This window comes from Cyrtonyx montezumae, unplaced genomic scaffold (assembly GCF_038088225.1).
Source record: "Cyrtonyx montezumae isolate F1298 unplaced genomic scaffold, pur_monq_1.0 scaffold_8, whole genome shotgun sequence".
NCBI classification, from domain to species: Eukaryota; Metazoa; Chordata; class Aves; order Galliformes; family Odontophoridae; genus Cyrtonyx; species Cyrtonyx montezumae.
This window is the reverse complement of record NW_027072089.1, coordinates 113986402-114007793: the sequence shown is the minus strand read 5'-3', so window position 1 is coordinate 114007793 and position 21392 is coordinate 113986402. Positions and strand designations below refer to the sequence as shown.

The 21392-nt window shown below is 36.9% G+C and overlaps 1 protein-coding gene across 3 annotated transcripts in view; it reads left to right on the top strand.

Annotated features, from left to right (window-relative positions):
• The window catches only part of ITGB8 (integrin subunit beta 8), a 134305-nt gene that overhangs the window by 97969 nt on the left and 14944 nt on the right, over positions 1–21392 (top strand). For 2 of the 3 annotated variants that reach the window (XM_065751795.1, XM_065751797.1), the window contains exons 2-6: positions 8480–8565; positions 11166–11340; positions 13371–13617; positions 14974–15139; positions 18538–18696. In XM_065751795.1, the coding sequence (XP_065607867.1) occupies positions 8480–8565; positions 11166–11340; positions 13371–13617; positions 14974–15139; positions 18538–18696 (833 nt within the window). Of the gene's footprint in view, positions 1–335; positions 1339–8479; positions 8566–11165; positions 11341–13370; positions 13618–14973; positions 15140–18537; positions 18697–21392 lie in introns of all 3 variants that reach the window. The other variant, XM_065751796.1, reaches the window with a different exon arrangement.

The following is a 21392-nucleotide window of genomic DNA, read 5'->3' as shown; positions in this document are numbered from 1 at the left end:
TTTTCGGTATTGGGATAGGTGTATCTTAGGCATTCATTTAATGAGCTCTGTCTGGAAGGAGAAACAGAATGCTTTTGTTTTGAGTGTGCTCAGTGTTCTTAAAATACACTAATGACACTGAAGTTGTTATATTTTCAGCAACTATATATGTGAACTTTACTTCTTCTGTAGCTGGTAGTATGGACATTTTGGTATAAAGATAAAAGAGATATAAAAGAGATAGGGCTCTAATGAATTAGTTCACTGTCCACTGTAATGGAATGTTTCTTCAAGAAGGAAGAGTCAGCCTTTTGCCAGCCATTCAAGAGTCCCTCTTGATCTGGTGGCAAAACAAGAATAACCACTTTAGCAAAATGTGTCTCAGAATTATAGGAATTAGAAAGCTGCTAAAAAGGCAACTTCTCACTGAGTCTATGTTTACCTAAATGCAGAAGTTTTCAGAGTTTGTAATTGACTCTTCATATGTTTCTATGCTTCCCATGACTTCACTGTCATACGCCTTCAGTGATTTCAGCCTGCTATTAACTGTGATGACAGTAATGAGTCTGAAGTAGTTATAATTACCAAAAGAGATGAAGAGAGGGATTTGAACTCTAATTATTGGAGGGGAAAAAATCTGTAGCTTCAGGCAGGTGAAATAATGCTCCAGGATGCTGGATTTTTATGTTTCCTATGGCCTCCTCTCTGCCCAATGACTTGGATGTTGTTAGCAGCACTGTGTTATTGAGTTTCAATCTTATAAACATCAGTGTTTTTGGTATATTGCTGTTGTTGTAGCTGTGTTATGAATAGAGCTGCATGATGTATGGTGGCATCTCAAAAGTCATCCAGATCTGATTAAACCAGTGACTCCTCTCTCCAAAATAAATTCCCTTCCTTCTTGGTGTTCAAGTGAGTGAGGCATAGTGAATTCCTCTTGCTGTACTGTAATTAAGAATATGATTTATGTCCACTTCATCTTCACAGGATGACAGGTTAGTTCTGTACTGAAGACAACTTGTTTCTTTGAGATGGGAGGCTCTTGCCGGACAGCTGGAAGTTAAACACAGCAAGATTCCCATCTCCTTGTACAAACAGGACTCCCAGGAAATAAGAACACTTGAGACAACTTTCATTCTGGCATGAATGGTGCAAAATGATCTAAATAAAACTAATGACATAAGCAAGCAAGCTCTTCCAATCTAAGCAAAACTTTGAATTTCATTTGGCTGTCAAAACTGTTGTGGTGTGAGTTTAGAGCGTGAAATAAATAACTACCTGTTTGAAATTTCAAAACTGCACATTTGAAGGCTGTCCCTTACAGAGCATTTAAACTGCACCTGCAAGGCATTCGCATGTGTGAGTACTTACTTGCAGAACCACAAGCAGAAGCTTGCAATCAAGCAATATATGTGCACCAGTAGCTAGAGTTACTATGCAAGTCTGCACATTTTACAGCCTGAAGTCATGTTTTATGTAGTCTTTACCCACAAATTATAGGAACCTAACATGCTTATTATGTAAACCTAAAATGGAGGTTTGGCACTGCCTGTTCCTAGACAGGTATGATTGCTATTTTATTCTTTTTTTTTTTCCTTTTTTAATGTTTGTGAACAACGTGTGTCTTCACATTCAGTTTTCCTTCATTCAGTTTTCATGTTTTTATTCAGAAAAACACTACAGTTTGTCTTTGAAGGACTCATTCTTCAGCCGTTGATCATCAAACTGTATCTTGAGTGTTTTGTGCTGTGTTATCACAGTTATTTAAAATAAGACATCAGTTTGCATTCAAAGAGAATAAAAGTAACAAAAATAATTTAAAATAAAATCCCAGAAAGTTTTTACCACATTCTATTGGTCTCGTGTCCAATGACTATGGCTGAAGATTCAAAACTATTAAAAAGCAAACAATGAAATAACAAAGAGCTAACACATTGTATTCCAGAAGGAATACAATGAGTATATCTTCCTCCAGGAGTTGGGATCCTTCAGAAGGTGGGCATCACACACAACAAGCCCACAAGAAAGGTTTGATACCAGTCTTTAATTTCATATTCTTGAGGTTTTCTAATTGGGAGTGCATTCTGTGTAGTATGCACTTAATGTTTTCTTTTAACCTTGGCTTGTCTTCTCTTTATGCTAATACAGTTCGGGCTTATATGCAAGCGCATAGTGGTCTGAGGCTTTTGTTTTGTTTTTGGACAAACTTCTATAAAGCATAATTTGATTATCATTTTGTTCTCAGCATTGACTGTCTGGTTCCTGTAGATGTTCAATTCTGAGGATTACAGCCTGGAATATAAAATGGACTTGTCCCAATCCATGGTGTATACAGATAACAAGTCAGTAGAGTTTGCATTGCTGTAGACTGAGAATCTGTGGATCAGGCCACAGGTTCACCTGTAGCTATGCTGCTTGTGAAGAAATAGCACTGAGTTATTGAATGTTGCTTATGTGCTCCTTGGCAGTCGTGCTTGCTAACACAGAAGCAGTGCAGTCAGCCCTGAGGTCCAGCAGCAGCAATTCCAGGCTTTGTGAGAGCAGCCTGGCTGTATCCAAGTTGGCCAACTCCTAGGGAGATCCTAACAGCTGAAAATGACCAGAGTATAATGATTTCCATGTCCATGATCTGTGGAAGCAAGGGAATTAACACAGCTCCATGTGTCCTGAAGTTAAATCAAAGGATTTAATTAAAAAAAAAAAAACCTGCTTCCATATACTTTGTATTTTTACTGGTCCAAAGCTGTGCAAACAGGGCTATCAAACCTGTGCTATAAAAGCTAATGGCTGTGGAAAATGAATCCCTTCTAATGGTATAATCAGAGTAAATTGTCCCGTGTGTTTTTACTTGCCAGAGGCAGAAGAGATTGGCTTCAGAAACCAAGTAGTTTTTGACTCATTGTTTGCAAGTATGGATTGCATCAACAAAATGTAACCATCTCCTATAAAAGCAGGAAGTTTCATGGAAAGGAGAGGCTGTAAGTGAAGTTGGACAAGAAACAAAAATTGTGTGTTATGAAAAATTTCAAGGTTACAGTCCTTGTTTTCATTCTGTATTGTGGCTTGGGAACAAAGTCGATCTGGAGTGCTCAGTAGCGGTCTCCCACATTCAAGGTCATGTTTGAGGCTGCAATTTCATGTTGTGTTTGCGAGCCCCAACTGCTGGACCAGCAGCTTTATTTGTAGCACCTTTTCCAAAACATTATGCACTGCTCTCTGACAAGAAGAAGAAATTCTGAAGATCTATGCATTACTCTCAAAAACTAGAGTCTATATGAATCTCTATGAGGTTTCTGTTCTCTAAGTTTTGTTTTGAATGATGCACAGTACTCACATTATCGAATCTCCCAGACAGATGAGGCTAAGAAATATATACATAGGCTCAGGGAGGTGTCAGGATTATCTCCTAGAAGCCTTGCCTCGCTCCCTAATTCTGGAACTGTGCACACCCCATACATATATGCTGAGGAACTCTATCCCATGTGCTATCACACAGCATCCAGCACCAGCATATCCAGCTTCAATGTTACACATCCTAGCCCTTGCCACACTGCCCTTTTCTGCCACAGCTTACTTAATGCTGTGTAGTTTAGGGTCTCTCCCTGTTTCTCATCTTTGCCTTATTCAGCAGATAACCAGCATTGATTCTTCCAAGTGGTGTTGGTTTTTTTTTTGTTTGTTTGATTGTCTAACAGAAAGGTGTTTACATTCACTTACCATGTTGACAGAAGTGTATTTCCAGGGCCGAGGATGTAACAGGTAGGTGTAGAACTCTTGCAAGATATGGGATCAGCTTCTTCTCTCACTTCACTGGGGGTAGTGGCCTTAAGTTGTATGGGGGGAAATTCGTGTTGGATATTAGGAAAAAATTCTTCTCCAAAAGAGTGGTCAGGCACTGGAACAGGCTGTCCAGGTGGGTGGTGGAATCACCATCCCCAGAGGTGTTCAAGAAACACTTAGATGCGGTACTAAGAGACATGATTTAGTGGTGGCAGATGAACAGTTGGACTTGATAATCACAGAAGTCTTTTCCAACCTTTTTGATTCTGAGATTCCATGTTACTACGAACAGTGCCAGTTGTGTTTCGCACCTTTCTTTTGCTCATCTAATTTTTCTTAGAGAATATACATCTCGTATACCCAGGTTTAGTATCTGGGCTCCTTTTGCTGCTTCTCTTGCTGGTGAACTGTTTTCAAGTCTGTGCGGCTTAGTTCTTGTTTAAACAAAACAAGAGAGTTGAAAGCAGAAAAGTTGTCTGGTGCTTTCATTCAAGTAATCTTAGGAATTTATTCTGAATCATAATAGATTACAATTTTCAAACTGAAATATTTTTTGGATGAGGGAGAGGACCTCCTGTACTGAGGAATACCTTGTTACTCTTTTGGGAAAATGTGGTGACAAAACATGCTCTTGAAGCATGGCATTGTGCATCAGGGGCAAAGAGACTGCTTATCACTTGCTTGGAAAAAGGGGGAATGAAGCCCTAATTCCAGGATTAGTTTTTAGGATTGGCGGTTAAAGCACAGCCTCTCATTTTTTCCTTGTAATCTGAGTAAGAAAGTGTCAGACACAATAATCACGGAAAAAATTCCCACTCTAACATTTTTACAATGCTTTTCATTGTATCTGCGCGTTCAGCCAAAGTGCATGGAGAAGCTGCACATTAGCTGGGGCAGCTCCTGGCTGTCCCCAGTGTAGGAGCTGCCTCATGAAGCTCCAAAGGAAGGGCAGAAAGGTGGAGGTGGCTGCAGCGTGCTGTGTGAACTGCAGCATCCCTCACAAGTGAGGCTCCATGCTGGTTGCTGAAGGCACGTTATCAGAAGAGGTGGGAAGCCAGGCTGACTGCTGACATAGAACAAGATTGGATGCAGATTTTAAGGGGGAAGAGAGGTCTAGATTAGATGATGTTGTATCTTGCCTTATGTAGCGCTCAGCAGTCTCAGTTCCTGGCTTTTGGAAAACCTGTTTAGCATTCACTCCAACCCTAGAACACGTTATTATTATTCCATCTCTCAGATAAACACTCCTATCATGATAAAGTTGTTTTCCTAAAAGGAGGGCAGGATGTGATTATAACGTATGCCATCTTTGTCTAGCCTTGATCCTTCTTGTTGCTGAAGTTTAGGCTTGTCCTACCTGTGCTTAGTAGATGGAGCACAGTTGAATGATGTGGGGGAGGCTAGAAAAAGGCAGGTTAACCTTCAGCATTCATTTTTTATTATATGCATATGCCTGTGCAGTTCCCAGCACAAAGGTTGGCCCTTATTGAAAATAGCTTTTGGCATACATCAGTTCTAGTGAAGCCAGTAGAAACTTGCCCTTAGCTTTGGCTGAACAGTAACTCAGTCTTGTCTGGACTCTGTTTTTGGTGAAGTGGCAGGAAAAATCTCAGTTCTTTGTTGAGCCAACTCATATAAAAATGTTTCTTGCTCTAGCATGTGATTTTTAAAATAAACTGAGAAGTTTATACTGAATCAGTTAAGGTTTTAGAGTACATTTATAACCAAATAATAAATTTTTGGTGAATGAAAGCATTTCCATAAATGTTACTGCTATAAGGGACTGCATACTTGGGAACTACAGTAGTGATGTAGCCAGAATGTGTCTCAGGCACTAATAAACCTTTTTCAAGTTTCTCTTTATTCCAAAAAAAATCATTTTTTGGAGCCAGTGGCACCAAGCCTGTCAATTGCCAGTGTGTGACTTCATGTTGCAAAAATGGAGCTCAGAGTCTGGAGACTTATCTGCAGAGAGATTTGCATCCAGCACTACTGCGTACCTCATTTGGTAAAGCATTTCATCTTCCTTGATCACCCTGAAAACCCCTACTGGATTTTGAGTTCTTCTCACATAGCAGTTTTGAATGACACAAAGGAAATCTTATCTTTTAGCAGATAAGCTATATTTATAAACTAAATCAGACTTCAGTAGTTTCAATGCCAAACTTATAAAGGAAAAAAATGATTCAGCACCAAACACACAGAAAAAAATCTGGGATAATTATATTTCAGCCTTATTTTTTTAATTGGAACACTCTAGCTGTTCCAGCTATAGACACTTCTTAGTCTGTGCACATTACAGTAAGACATGCATGTCTTGTTATATCTCCAACAGTTTTCACAAGTGTGAGAATTTTTGAGCATAAATTGTCTGTGTTATGCAAATGGGATTATATGTTTTAAGATCAGAAATTATTGAATGAATTAGGTCAGACTCACTTTTCGGTTTACTTTGGCTTACTGGTTGTGATGACCAGGAGTTGATTTTTTTTATTCATCTTTTTGAATAGATACAAAGGTCTCTCAGTTTGTTTCTGTGAACTGTTTATTTTTATTAGAACAGTTCTTTCTCCTAGGGTGGCTGTTGCTTGGTTGGTAACCTCCAAGTTCATGGCATGTTCTCCCTGTTCTGCTCCATCCTACTCTTGAGCCACCACTGTGCTGCAAGTCATAGACTCGGAAACCTGGGGGTTGGAAGGGACCTCAAGAGCTCATTGAGTCACTGTCTTTTCTTGTCACTTCTACCAAACCTATCTTTCTTTTTCACATGGCATTCAGCTAAAGATGGAAGTGATTCTTCTGACCCAAGAAAAATTACATTCCTGTCAGTTGTACCTCTTCAGCAAACTCTTCACCTGGTCTTTCTGCTTACCAGTTGTGGCTAGGAGCAGGTCACTGTTAAGCTCCACAGCTCTGTGCATGTCTGCACCGACCTGGAATCCTACTATCCTTCTGCACCATGGCAGTAACTCTTTTATGGCCTCTGGCTCTGTTTTTTCTGACCCCAGCACATACAGTACTGTTGCCATCTTCTTACACACGCAAAGAAATTTTCTTTCATCTGTGCCAAATAAGCTTTTTTAGGTACCCCATCCAAATCAAACTTGCTGTGTTTGTTTTTATAACAAGCAGAACCTTTTGGATTTTTTCTTGCCTTTTTCTCTCCTTAGCATCCCCTCTTGCATTTATCCCCACCCAACTCTTTTTCAATATTATTCCTCTTTTCCAGTGCCTTCCTAGGCTCCTATTCAGCTCGTTTTCTTTTGTTTGTTTTGTTTTGCTTTGTTTTTTTATATCACGTCTGTAATTATTTTTCTTCCTTTCATATACATTTCTTGCACTGAATGCATAGTGTAAATTGCAAACAGCAGTTTATTATAAAATATCAGTCTGACCTTTGAAATCAATGAAATTTCTCCAAGCCTGTTATCAGTGTAATGCTACAACTGTGCTTTATTAAACTTTTCTGTCTTGCTAATACTTACGGTGGTTCATATGCTGCTGATGGTAATAATGTGCAAGCTATGATTAGTTAGTTCCTTGAATCATCTGTTATTCAGAGGGCAAGCTCAGTAGGGAATCTCATCTTTGGATCCATAGCTGAAATTGGTTACAGAAAAATTAAAAAAAAAGGACTTTTACTAAATATATTTCTAATGCTGCCTTTCACTGCTCTAAAAATAGAGATGGTTTGCATTGTGGCAGGTTGGAAAGAAGTAATCTGAGAGACAACACTTGGTCCCAATTTTGGATTACAAGCTTTCTTCCAACTGCCTTTTCCTAGTCAAAAGATGAAGACTTTGCAATATGCAACGATTGATTTTATTTTGTTTCCAGCATGTTGAATAGCCATATGGTAATCTATGCTGAATGTGCCTCTGAGCAGTGGAGTGGCTGTGTGCTCTGACTGGTCATATCCTGCACCTTCCTCGTGACAGCTCTCAGGCCAATAATGTCTCACACAAAAGAAAAGGACGTCCCCTATTCTCAGTTCTGGCTGTCTGAGTTCCGTAGCAGAAACACAAAAATAGTAGTAACATGAGCAGTGAACTGTAAAGCACAGGTGTGAAGAGTAAAATGGTAAAGGTCTAGAGGGTATGAAGGGCTTCACCAATAGACCTGTTGCGGGCACAGCTTTTTGCTGTTTTCAGTGCAGAATTATGTCTTTAGTCTGGGACACACTGAGTTGGATAAATTTGTGTTGGCTTCCGCAAATGAAAAAGAAGAAATCTGCCTCTTCTGAGAAACTTAATTCCAGAATATACAAAGGGGGGGAAATATTATGGAAAGTGAGAAAATATTTTGGGTTCCATGAAGAATGAATAATGCATAACTCAGACAAGTGTAAACGACTTAAAATGAAAACATTAGAGATAAGCTACCTGGTAAACATTTTCTGTTGGGCAAAGCAATCAGCAAGGTGTGTGCCAAAGATAGATTTTCACTTCAAAATTACTCTATATCAGGATTTAAAAAATTTGGCCTTGAGAATGAATTTTACACTATGTGTACATACAGTTCTCAAAGGTAGATACCAAAAAATGCTTTAAGTATTCCCTCAAGAGGCTGCTTTTGTTCTGTTTTACTTTTGTTTGGATACGCTGTCATCACTCTTAATCTGGTGAAGCAATTTTTGAAATCTTGGTTTGAAATTAGGTATTTTACAATTCCCCCATACCTTCATAAATCATTAAATGTTTGGTTTTGTATTTCATTGCAGCGGAAAACAGATGTGCCACTTCAAATGCAGTAACATGTACAAAGTGTCTTGCTCTAGGTCCAGAGTGTGGATGGTGTGCTCAGGAGGTATGGCCTTTTGCTTACTTATTTTTTACTTTAAATTTTAGCTGCTCATGATTTTTATAAATAAAAGACTTCTAAACTGTGAAAATTATAGTGAAAAACAGCAGGAAAAGCTTTAAATGTCCTCTGGACACAGCACCTGAGAAATAATTTGAAATATATTTTGTTTCCAAAGGAGAAAATATAATCTTCTATTTGGAAAATTGTAGTAATTTTAAATAAAGTGAGAACTTTTTAATGTGTTCCATCTGCTTTGTAGACAGGTTTGGCAGATTTATAATAACTTCAAGAGTTCAACAGTTTTTGGCATCAAAAGTAAAATTACTTATCAGTAATTTGTATTAAGTCCTCATATATCAGAGCAAGTCTATACATATCTATCTGTTGTATTTAGCAAGAGATTTCACTATGAGTGGTGTTAGCGCTGACTTCACCACATTTTATGCCCCCTGTTGCAAATGGAAAAAATTACACTTTTCTATAATGACATCTGAAACTATTGGTTCTGAGACTCATCATGGAAAATAAATCCTAGATAGGGAGAATAATGCTGAAATTGGTATTGCTTTGACTACTGTGAGAATATGGGTTTTTTTCTGTTTTTTGTTAGAGAGAAAAAAAAATTAAGTAATTTCAAGTAATGTTGGACCATTTAAGCAGTTCAGACAAGCAAGGTTTTTAAGAACGTCACTGACAATTGCAAGCTAATATGCTATTGAAGGTCTTATGTCGATCATTTCCTGTAGCTTTCAGGTTAACAGAGAAGGTAAATAAATTCCTAGGGCATACATAGAGGAGATAAAGAGTGTAAAGCACTAGCATAACTTTATCCAAGATACTCTGTCTTGGAATGATTAACTTAGTCTGAAAGAAGTATAAATAATGCAAGGGTGAATAGAGGCAGGGAGAACTTGTTCATGAGTTCTAGGGCATATGTACATGGCACAATGACTTACAGTATGGAGCAGTCCCTTACTGCCACGTGATGTTGTTACTTACATAAGACATAATCTTATTCTCTTAGGTCTTTATTTATCATGGGATAGTGCTTCTTGGCCTTCTAGTGCTACGGAGCTGTAGAAAGTTTCTTTCTAAACAGATTCTCAGATCTGACTGGGTTTGACTTCTGCTCTGCTTCTTGTGCCTCAATTCTCCTATCAGTTCTAAGAACCTTGCATGAAAGGCAGAGGTTTCTCAAACCCCTTTACATCATGCTTTGGCAGTCCGTTCACCTATGCATCCGTCTGTGTTTGTGGAACAGCAAAACCCATATTAATTCAGATGGAAGTTTTTCAGAGTAAAGTTACAGGAGCAGTTTTCAGTTTAGTGTGGCTATTTCATCTGCACTATATTATAATTATAAAAGCAGCCATAAAGAACACTTGAGATGCTTTCACACAGTGAGCTTCAGGAAATGCTATGTGTCTGTCCATTTCCAGTGGTAACAATGAGAGTAAATAAGTTCTTCGGGTATTTAAAAATCTACCTTTTTGAAATGTATGTAAGTCAAAAAGGGTGTATAAATAGCAGAGACCTAAGAAGTTGTCTCGTTTGTGTTAAAGAAGCTTGTGGAAAAACAGGTAGACTAGAAAAAACAGTAGGAACGTAGAAATCAAGATATGTGACTGACAAGTCTCATTCTTCAGAGGCTTTCTTTGGTCTTTTCAGGGTCTGAGTGACAATTTATTCTCTATTACAGAGTGGGCTGTATGCATATTTTGATTGTTTATTTTCCCCATCTGCCTCTGAAATATCAGAGATTGTCCATTGTTTGGTCTCCAGCTGTGGCTGCAATGGATTAATGGCTTCAAAGAGCACAAAGGATCTTGTCAAGCCTTTTTTATTCCTTGCATGATCAGGATCATGCTAATCACCAGATTTGTGGTCAGGAAGGAATTCTGTGCTGGTTCATGTTGGCACAATCTTGGCAGCTTTGCCCTTTCACTGCTTCTGAGATCATCCTACTAATACCCATTTTTCTGTTGTTACAGAGACTTTTTTCTTATTGGTGGCATCTTAAACTCTCCAGTCCTGTAGTCTCTTTTTAAGGGTTGAAATGATATAGTCCAGCTGCTCTTTGGCTTTTGTGCAGGCTACGGGGTAGAGCTTACAAATCTGTGATTGTCAAATTCAGGTTAGAGAGATTTAAACTTTTACTTTAGCTTGTACTTTTAAAAACTAGCCTAAAATTACTCTGACAGTAACATGCTTAGAAATCATGTGAATGACATTTTCTTGGTGGAAGTAATTCATAGCATAGCACAGAACATTTTTTAGTGGCAATGACAGTACATAGTTTCCTTTTCCTCCAAAGTCATCTTGTTCTTTTTGTGCAAGATCCTCTTTCTCACACAAAAGTTTTGTCCTTTATAGAAAAATAGTCATAGTTGTAGCAATTAGGTTAACATCTAATTTAAATATTTTGTCATTACATTCATCAAAAACATATGGCTTCCATGAACTACTTCTGTTTATACAATTATAGTAGCATGTTTTATTGTTTCAAAGACCATTAGTTTGTTTTTCTCTTTCCTTTGAAGATACTGCAGTTGTGTTTTTTTCCAGCTCAAATTGTTTTGTACTTTTTATCTCTCATAAAATAGGATTTCATGGCTGACTCAACACAGAAGGGACGCTGTGACACTGTTTTCAACTTACTGAAAAGAGGCTGCCACTCGGATTTTGTAGAGAGTCCCACAGTTCATGTTACAATACCCAGTGACCAAGAAACAAATACACAAGTGACACCAGGAAGAGTTTCAGTCCAAATGCGTCCAGGTTTGGTATTCTTTATCACACTGATAGTATATTCAATTAAAACACAATATAATAGTATTTAAATACATACATTGTGTGAAGAAACTGCTGGAATAATTATCCTAAAAATGATGCTATAACATTACACTGTAGAGCTATGAATGTGTTTGTCCCATATTCAAGTACAGTCTTCAACAGTGTTTCTGTGAAACATGGCTAAAGCTCAAAATAATGCAAGTAGTAAGTGGAAAAGGGATCTAAGGCAGTCTTTTCTGATGTTTTGTTATGATTTTATGATTATTTTTCTTTTCAAAACTAATTTTCCCTTACATCTGTATCAAATGTGTTCCTTACTACAAGTAAATTGGGCTAAAATTCCTAATTCCTAAATGAATAATTTGATAAATTTCTGAAGTGCATTGACTAGACAACTGTGAAGACACCGCAGCTGATACGAAGGAGTGGATTGGATTCATAAAGAAGACTTAGATACCTGGCCCTGACAAAATCTCCATGTTTCTTTATGTTTCTGGGTCTTTTTAGTTTACCTCTATTTGTCCTCTTCTAACTGATCAATTTTGGTAGAAAAATATTTAGTTAATATGAGAAATCTGAATTACTATTGTGTCTTGCAGATTTTACTTGTATAAAAGATGAATCTTTGCATATAAGTAACTTTCTTTTAATTACAAGTAAAAAGAAAGGAACTGCAAGAGTGTAAATCACTAAGGTTTTCTGTCTCTATAATGATAAAACTGAAAAAGCAATGTCACCACTTCTGTTTTCTCCACTCTTCTTTCAAAGGATGGTCTGCTTTGTACTGAGACATGGTACTGGGAACTGAGCTGGCTCTAGAAATGTCTACAATCGCATTTTCAGTTTTCTGAAGGCTTTCACATAACTGGATTTATAGAAAACTTTGCTTTTTAAACTTTGGCTTAATGAACCATTTTGCCAGTAGTGAAACTAAGCTCAGGGTTTCACATGCTGCACTGAAGCTTCTGCTCGAAGGAGGCTGAAGGATGAAATTCCTAGAACTGCAGAATAATAACTTCTGATATATTGCCTGCATTTTGATCCCCAGGGAATATACAGTGACATACAGTGACAGGGGTACTAGCATAAATTTGTTACAGTAAGCAGACCAAAGATGGTTTTGTTTTGATTTTATTTTTTCATCACTATTTACAAGAATTTCAACTGTAATGATTTACCTGGGAGGAAATACAAGCTGCACTTGCTGTATGCAACCTGGTCATTTACAAAAAAAAAAAAAAATAGTTCCAGTTTCCTGAAATATAAAGCTGGATTATGTTTGAATAATGTTGGAAGAAAAAGTATTTAGGTAGCCTATTTAAAATGTACTTTGCATGTTTAATATTTCTGGGTCAGATCTTTGATAGAATTTCACACAGTTCACATATTAAGTGATTCTGCAGGAAATATGGACGTTTATTATCTTGAGATGAAAGGAGAGGATCGTTTTTTTTCTATTTTTTTTTAATATTAAAACCTGCTTTGTTTATTTTTATTTTTATCCTACTGAGTTTTCTCATCAGATCTTTGGAAACAAATTGGTCTACGCTTGATGTCTAACTTACCTGAGTTATTCAGGCTGTGCTTTTGTCAAGAAATGTATATTTCTAGACATACATGATGGACTGTTTGCAGGATACATTAATACACTTCCAAATGTCAGCCCTAAAGTGACTCACCACAATTTGTATGCAAATCTGTGTCCTTTTTCAGTCTTAACTGCTATTTGGTACAATGTCAAAGGGATTGCATAACCAGGAATTTAGAAGAAAATGGAGAGAAGTCAAGAGTTTCACAAAATGCTCCTGAGAGAGGAAAAAAAGCAAGGTGTTTTCCAAGAGTTCCCTTACAGCTTATTTTTGAACTATGCCTCAAGGTTTCATTTACTCTTGGGAGGTTTTATTATTTACTTGCTTGTTTTTCTGTTTGCTCACACAAACAACTTCATGCTGAGGTTGCTGCAAAGGGAATATGTGAAAAATAGTGCATTAATTTATTTATTTCCTTTGAATCAGGAAGTGAAGCAAGCTTTATATTAAAAGTTCGTCCTCTGGAGAAGTACCCTGTGGATCTTTATTATTTAGTTGATGTCTCAGCTTCTATGCACAACAATATAGAAAAGCTAAATTCCGTTGGATTTGCTTTATCTAAGAAGATGGAAAATATTTCTCTTGATTTTCGACTTGGGTTTGGATCCTATGTGGATAAAACTGTGTCACCCTATATTAGCATTCACCCAGGTAGAATCCATAACCAATGCAGGTATGTAATCTTTTGATATTTACTGTAGAACTGAGAACTGATTTTAATTACACAAATATGCATTATGTTAAAAGCTCTACAGAATCTGCTTCATTATGCTATGAGTCTCCAGCAAAGTTCCTAAAAAAATGCTGACAATTATTATTCAGTGTTTACTTCTGAAATATTTGGTGAATGGTTTTTCAAAAGTTTGTTGCTTGATAAGAAAAAATGTGCAATGCTTCATTTATAAAACAAGCCTTCTTTAGGCTGTTTGAATGTTTTTCATTTAGTTTTATAGAGAACTGTTGTATTCTCAGTGAGTTTGGGTATATGTTACATAGGTTGACTACAAAGAATTATACTTTCTGACCTAAGACTTCTCTTCTGGTGTTTGGTCCTGCATACATTAGCTCTTTTCTTCAAAAGTCTACTTTTGTCGATGGGATGCAGTTTCTTTCATTTATTAAACAAAAGAAATCCTTTGATCCAATTCCACCATTGTAGTCTCAACTGCCATTTTAAATGAGAAAGGTGTTCTGGCTTGAATTTCTTTTTTCATGTCTTTTATTCCTTGCATTCAACACATAGGTAAAGTGAGGAATCACATTGGAACTGTTCCAAAAGACAAGATTACTCACTTTAAATTAAAATCTCTATAATGCATAATACTTGGTAAAGTATGTATGAACTGCTTGCATCTTCTTGCTTGTTTACTGTGAATCTTTACTGCAAAGACACGATTCATGGTTCCATGAAGTCTATGAGCTTTTTTTTTTTTATTCCACTGATTTTTTAATTTGGCATTAGTAGTGAAATTACCTGGATAGATATAAAATGTCATTGTCTGAAGTAGTTGACTGAACTGTCTACTATAGTCAGCAGAAATCAATTATCACTTCCAGGACATTATTTATTTTGCCTAGAAATAGATGTCTGCAGATAGATTATACCTGACAGTACCAATTTATATTCATTGACTGCAAACTGAATCTGGAGAGAGTGGGTTGCTTTCTGGATGCAGCAAAAGGTGAGGTGGAACCTGCTCAGCATCTCTGAATCGGATGAGCACTTCCATTAGTGCTGTAAATACTTTTGTAGTATATGAGTCAAAGAGCAATGACCTGTAAAAGTCATTAGCTTACTAATGTCAAACTTAATCCTTTCTCCTCTTCTATATAATTGTTTCAATTGAACTCAGCGTTATGTGGAGTTATCATTTTCTCTTTAGGTATTTTTTTTATTGTTCATATATACGTTTTCACTAGTAACAGGATTTTATGTGGGTTGATAGGGAATATTTACATCTCTGTAAAATGGAAAATGTGGACTGTGATTGACATTTTACTAAGTTTGTCTTCTTTTTATTTTGCACAGTGATTATAATTTAGATTGTATGCCACCTCATGGTTATATTCACGTGCTATCCCTGACTGACAATATAGCAGAATTCAGAAATGCAGTGAATAAACAAAAAATTTCTGGGAATATTGATACACCTGAAGGGGGTTTTGATGCAATGCTCCAAGCAGCTGTGTGTCAGGTAAGCAATGTATCAACAAAAGACCAAATGGTACTTCACACATGAATACATATATTGTTACAACTGTGCTCAATGTTACTGAATTCCAATTGTCAATTCTAGGCCAGAAAATAGTAGGATTTCTTCCTCCTGTTTCATTATTTCATTTTAAGCTACGCATTTTGGTTCCCAGATGAAACTGAGAAAGAATAGAATTAGAAAATAGAATGGATAATGAAATCAACTGCTTCTCGCTTGAACAGACACTTGAATTACTTTATGTCAATTACAAGTCAAAAATCACTGACAGCCTCCTTGTGTTCCCAATGAAAGACATACCATTTGGCATTTCCTACTTAAGAGCATACCTGAAAACTGAAGGATCAGTTGCATGTTTGCTTGTGTAGATAAAGAAAACATAAGCAGTTTGGTGTTATCTTAGCTTTTAAGGAGTTAATATTTGAAAAAATACAAATCAACTAAAAATTAACTTTTATATATTGATAAAATTGCATCGCCATCTCTCTCATGCAGAAAGAGATGGAAAAGATTTGCATCAGTAGCTCCCAAGCTGTAAGAATATTAAATAACAGTATTTTGTTTGCTCTTAAAGGCTTTTCCACATGCAGTTTCCTTGAAGTAGTACAATAGAAATTTTGAAAGTTTACTGATTCTTGGGTTTGCTAATGCTCTGTAGGATAATTCTTTCTGATAATTATGCTCCCAGCCAAACCAAAGGCTTCTAGTACAGTTCTTGTTTTTTGGGATGATGTCAGTGTAACTCCGTTATCTTGACCGTCTTCACATTCTCTTTTGGAGCAGTAGAAGGAGGCAAGGCCAAAAAGAAATGCAAACTTTGATAAAAATGAATTGTTTGGTTCCAACTTTATTTTCAGTTTTTGATGAGCTGTAACACAGGTAAATAACTACTGTTCTCAGACACCAATCACCAGGGAGGTGATTGTCCCCCTGTACTTAGCTCTGGTGAGGCTGCACTTTGAGTACTGTGTTCAGTAAGGGGAGTCCACCCTTACCTCAAGAAAGGCACTGAGGCCCTGGAGCATATCCTGAGAACAGTGAAGCTGTGAAGGGTCTGGATCTCAAGTCTTATGGGGAGTGGCTGAGGGAATTGGGATTGTTTAGTCTGGAAAAGAGAAGGCTCAGAGGATACCTTATAACCCTCTATTACTACCTGAAAGGAGGTTGTGGTGAGGTGGAGTCAGCCTCTTCTCTCAGGTAACTAGCAAAAGGACAAGAGGGAATGGCCTTGAGGAGGAGTTGCACCAGGAGAGATTCCAGTTGGATATTAGGAAAAATTTCTTCTCTGAAAGAGTGGTCAGGTGCTACAGTGGGCTGCCCAGGTAGGTGATGGAATCACCATCTCTGGAGGTGATCAAGAAACATTTCGATGTGGTACTTGCACTAAAAAACATGGTTTTCTGGGCAACATTGGTAGTAGGTGGACAGTTAGACTAGATGATCTTTGAAATCTTTTCCAACCTTACTGATTCCATGATGCATGAGAAGGAGGAGGCTTTTGCACTAATTTAGTTGTGAACCACAATGAAAGCAGTGTGCAATTCATATCTACAATCATCAACTATAATTTATATTAATGTTCACTCCTTTTGCTTACAGGAAAACTTAGTAACTTGTTCCAACTTGTTTTAACCAATAATTCCTGTTTCAAGCATAAGCAGATTAGTACACTAAAGTTTTAGTTGCTCAGATGTATGAAGATAGGAGTCTTGAGCTGATAAATGAAGCGACAGATATTAGAAGCAAGGAGATTCTATGCTGCTGGAGGAGAAACTGGGATTTTTAAGATGTAAACTGTTTGTTCAGGGTAATGTTGCTAGGATTGTCTTTGCGAGGCTGGTACCTAGCACGTATACTAGAAAATACAGTGCATCACTGTGCACTTATTGCCCTTACTATTATTAGACATTCATTTCCCATTGAGAGCTACCAGAGAATGAGTCTGAGAGCTAAATTCCTCTCTGCAAAGCAAAGAAATGAAATATAGAGAATAAATCATGAAGCCTGGATGAGTGCATAAGTTCATAAGTTCATAAGGTTGGAAAGGACCTATAAGATCATCTAGTCCAACCATCCTCCTATCACTATCTCTACCCAACTACTAAATTAAGTCCTTTAGCACCTCATCTAAACGCTTCTTGAACAGCGCTAGGGATGGTGCCTCAACCACCTCCCTAGGCAGGCCATTCCAGTGCCTGACCACTCTTTCAGAAAAGAAATGCTTCCTCAGGTCTAATCTAAATTTTCCCCGGCGCAACTTGTGGCCATTCCCTCTCGTCCTGTCATTACTTATCAGGGAGAAGAGGCCTACCCCCTCCTCACCACAACCCCCCTTCAGGAAGTGGTAGAGTGCAATAAGGTCTCCTCTGAGCCTCCTCTTCTCCAGACTGAACAATCCCAGCTCCCTCAGCCGCTCCTCATAAGACTTGTAGTGTCTCGAAGAGAGGTGTCAGATAGAATGGACGATACCTGGCAATGTTAAGGGAAGTTGCAGAGATGAAGCAGACTTGTAGGAAGGAGGAGCAAGGAATGAGGTGAAAGAAAGGAAAAAAAGGAATTAGTCAAGAAGATGGAATAATAGAGAAAGAAGAATATGAGGTGATTCATGTCTTCCTCTTTGAAGTTTTATTTAAAGTAGTCATTCATTCTTTGAAAGGAAAGAAATGTTCTGGAAACACAAGCCAGTACCCAGCCTAGTGTAGATCTAAGCTAGCCCTGCTATATCCTTCATATTAGCATTATTAGCATTCCCTTAGGATAGTTGATATTTGTACAATGAGGATTTTCTCAATTTGCATGAAGATCCACAAGCTTTAATTTACTGATTGGATAGATGTTCATATGCAAAAATCCTTTTTGGAAAGCTGAGTAGGAAAAGTAAATTATAGAATGACTAGAATATCAAGTAAATAAATAGGGGAAAAAAAGAGAACACCAAATATTGGCACCAATGAATGCATATTTGTTGGCTATAATGCTTGTGGGATCCCAGAGAATTATACAGAAGTTACACATGTATCTTCGTATGTACTAACACGTGTGGCAGCTGCTAGCTATGCCCACTATATAATGAATATTTTTTAATATATTTTGAAGGATCTTCCTTCAGAAATTAAAGTAAGTGGTAAGTGGATCTCTGAGGATCTCTGCCACTAGGATGGTTTTCAGGCAAAGGATGTGAAAAACATTTCCGTGCAGCAAAAAGTAAAAAAAAAAATAGTAATAAAAATAATGCTTTAAATATCCTGGTTTAAACTCAGTGTTTCTAAATACTGTACCACCTGGAAGCAGACTTCTGTGTTCATCTTTCATTTTTTATTTATTGTTATAGAAAGTAGGGAGTTACTGCTTTCTTGTGTTCAATTCTGTTTCCTTTTCAGAGCCACATTGGATGGCGCAAGGAAGCCAAGCGACTTCTTCTTGTGATGACAGACCAAACTTCCCATCTAGCCCTTGATAGTAAATTAGCAGGGATCGTGATTCCCCATGATGGAAACTGTCATTTGAAAGATAATGTGTACGTCAAAGCTACGAGTATGGTAAGGTATATGTCATACATTCTGCCTTCAGGGAAGTGGTGTAAATGGTATTTTTAGATCGATGTCAGCGGATTGCTTTTAATTCAGTTGTTAAAATAATGTTTTTTCTGGGTAGGCAAGATGTGTAAGGAGGAATCAATCGCATGGAAACCGTTTTTTAATGTGTTTTTTACTGTCATCTCACAAGAATGGCACACGTTCTGTATAAAACATAAGGAGAAAGCTGTGATATTTTGCAGAAGTAACTCATAACGTGTCAGAATTATATATGAGATTGAGACAAAGTTATTGATCATGCTTTATGGTCAGAAAATGTCTAGTTACATTGTTTGAAAAGACTTTGTAAGAGAAAACAGAAAACATGCAGTAATGAGCTATTCCATTCTTGATGGACTAAAAAATTCTTACCAAATTAATGCCACAAAGCTTTTCTGTGTTAATGCAGCAGTAAATATATTTGAATCTCTCAGTATGAAATGAATGTGTTGAAATACGTACCTGTGTAAAACGTTGTTTCAAATCCACTGTGACAAAGTAATAAACCTTCAACAGATATTTTTAACTTTCAAAAGTATGTACAAAACAGTTATGAGTGATTAAGAAAGAATCATTTTGATAAGAATTGTGCTACTGCACTTGCTATTTCCTTGAATGAATGTACTTCATTCATTTTAAGAAATGTGAATCATTACTTAATTGCTGTGTAATCATGAGAAAATGGAAATAGGAGCTGTGGTATCATTAGAGCACTCAGTTTTTGTAGTTTTGCTCATTGCACTTAGTTGAAGCGTGCAGCTCACATTCAGGCCAGGCCATCCAGGAAATCAGTGAGGGCTGCATGCAGGCTGGCCCTGAAATGGATACCAGCACAGATGCTTACTGGGATGGGGAAGCACAAGGAGATAATAATGAAATACGGGAGATTTCCAGTAATAGGAGGGTGTTCAGGACATTGCTGAATGGAGGAGGCAGCCAAACATGTGCTGATGGGAAGGTCATACGGATTTCTGATTATCTGATGTTCTTGCGCTGACTCACTCCCACTGTCACCTTTTGGATATTCCCTCATTGATGTCAGGATTATTTATTTCCCTCTAGCTAGTCTGTCCATTTTCAGTATTTTCAGTGTCCCTAGGATAAAAACAATGCTTTCCTTTATTCTGCTAAAAGCAAAGAATCCAGGAACTTTCCCAAAGCAGAGCATACTTATGGGTTATGGTGTCCCTATCTCTACTTCTTTTCCCTGTTTTTTTAAACAATTGCTGTAGGTACAAATCTGTCTCTGGGATTCAGGATTTCTTTGCTCATAAAGACATTGTCAGTTTCAGAAAAAAAAAGTAATAATAATCTGTCAAGTTGAGGAATTAACTTCTCTTTCACCTGAAAAACCTCACCAATATAAAATACAGACAAAAATCCATTTAGAGACAAAACTAATCTCTATCAATGGCGGATTGATGGCTGACAGAAGAAAATGTTATTTTTTTTTAATTCTGGAATGAAGAATCGTGATTTTATAATCCCATTTAGAGTAAGAATTCTCCATTATTTTTACTATTGATGCTTTTGTGAAATTACGTAATTCTTTTTGCTATCCAAGTGAAGTGACCTTGAATGGTACTTAGATCAGCTCATCTTGGCCCATGTGTTGTCTGGCTGCTGGTCTATATTTTTTTCAACCACTAGCTAATTCTTACATGACTGCATCTAAAGTTTGGTAACAGAACAGGTGTATAATGTAAATCTTTGTCAGTATCAGATATTTTCTAGAGCAGATTTGACAAGATAGCACAATAATATCTAAAAAAGTAATTGTACTGGGTTCTTTTTTTTTCTTTTTCTCAGTAGTATATAGCCTGTGATTATTTCAGATATTCTCATTAGCTGAAAAAAGTAAATCCATATAAACAATATTTAAATGAGATGTTGTGAAAATATCAATTTTTTTTTAAATAAGTTGTAAGGAGAAAACATAGTTTTCATTTTTTATTTTCTTCTCAGTGCAATTTTGATTTGCTATGTTAAATTAAAGAGCCATCTGTAATAATACTGAGCTCCTACTTTCATTCCTAGCGCCTGATAGTCTAGAGGAGATTGAATTCTGGCATACTTTGATTTTTTTCTTGTTCCAGTTAAGAAGACTTTTCTTTATTTATTTGTATAAGCCTAATCTTTAAATCAGAAATGTTTCCAGTTATTCACTTTTCTCCTTGCTTCTTTCTAACTTTTGTTAAGTAGTCATGCACAGATCAGCAAAAAGAATTAGGCAGGAAATAAATACAGTTCATTTTTATTAGATCTGTGCTCAGTTCACTCCCTTTCTGAAATACTTAACGTCTGTTTTAGTTATCTTCTGAGTTTAGCACAGTAGGTTAAAATAATAAAATGAATGATGTAATTGGAACAAGAAAGAAGATCTAAAACAGGAATATATTCTCCTAAACAGTAGTGGGAGTAGATAAGATAAGAATACTTAGAGTGCACCAAGATTTTTGCAGCAAACAGAATGAGACTCCTTGAGTGACCAACAATCCCTTATGTCATCTTTTCATGTGCTTAAAATAAAAAAAAGTGTGATTCTTTTTTCGGGCTTTTTTAAAATAAATCCATTCTAATACAAAGGAATTCTGTCCTTCTAATCTGTAGTGAGACTTGAATGTGCTATTAACCAAAATAGGCACTGTAATGAGTTAGAA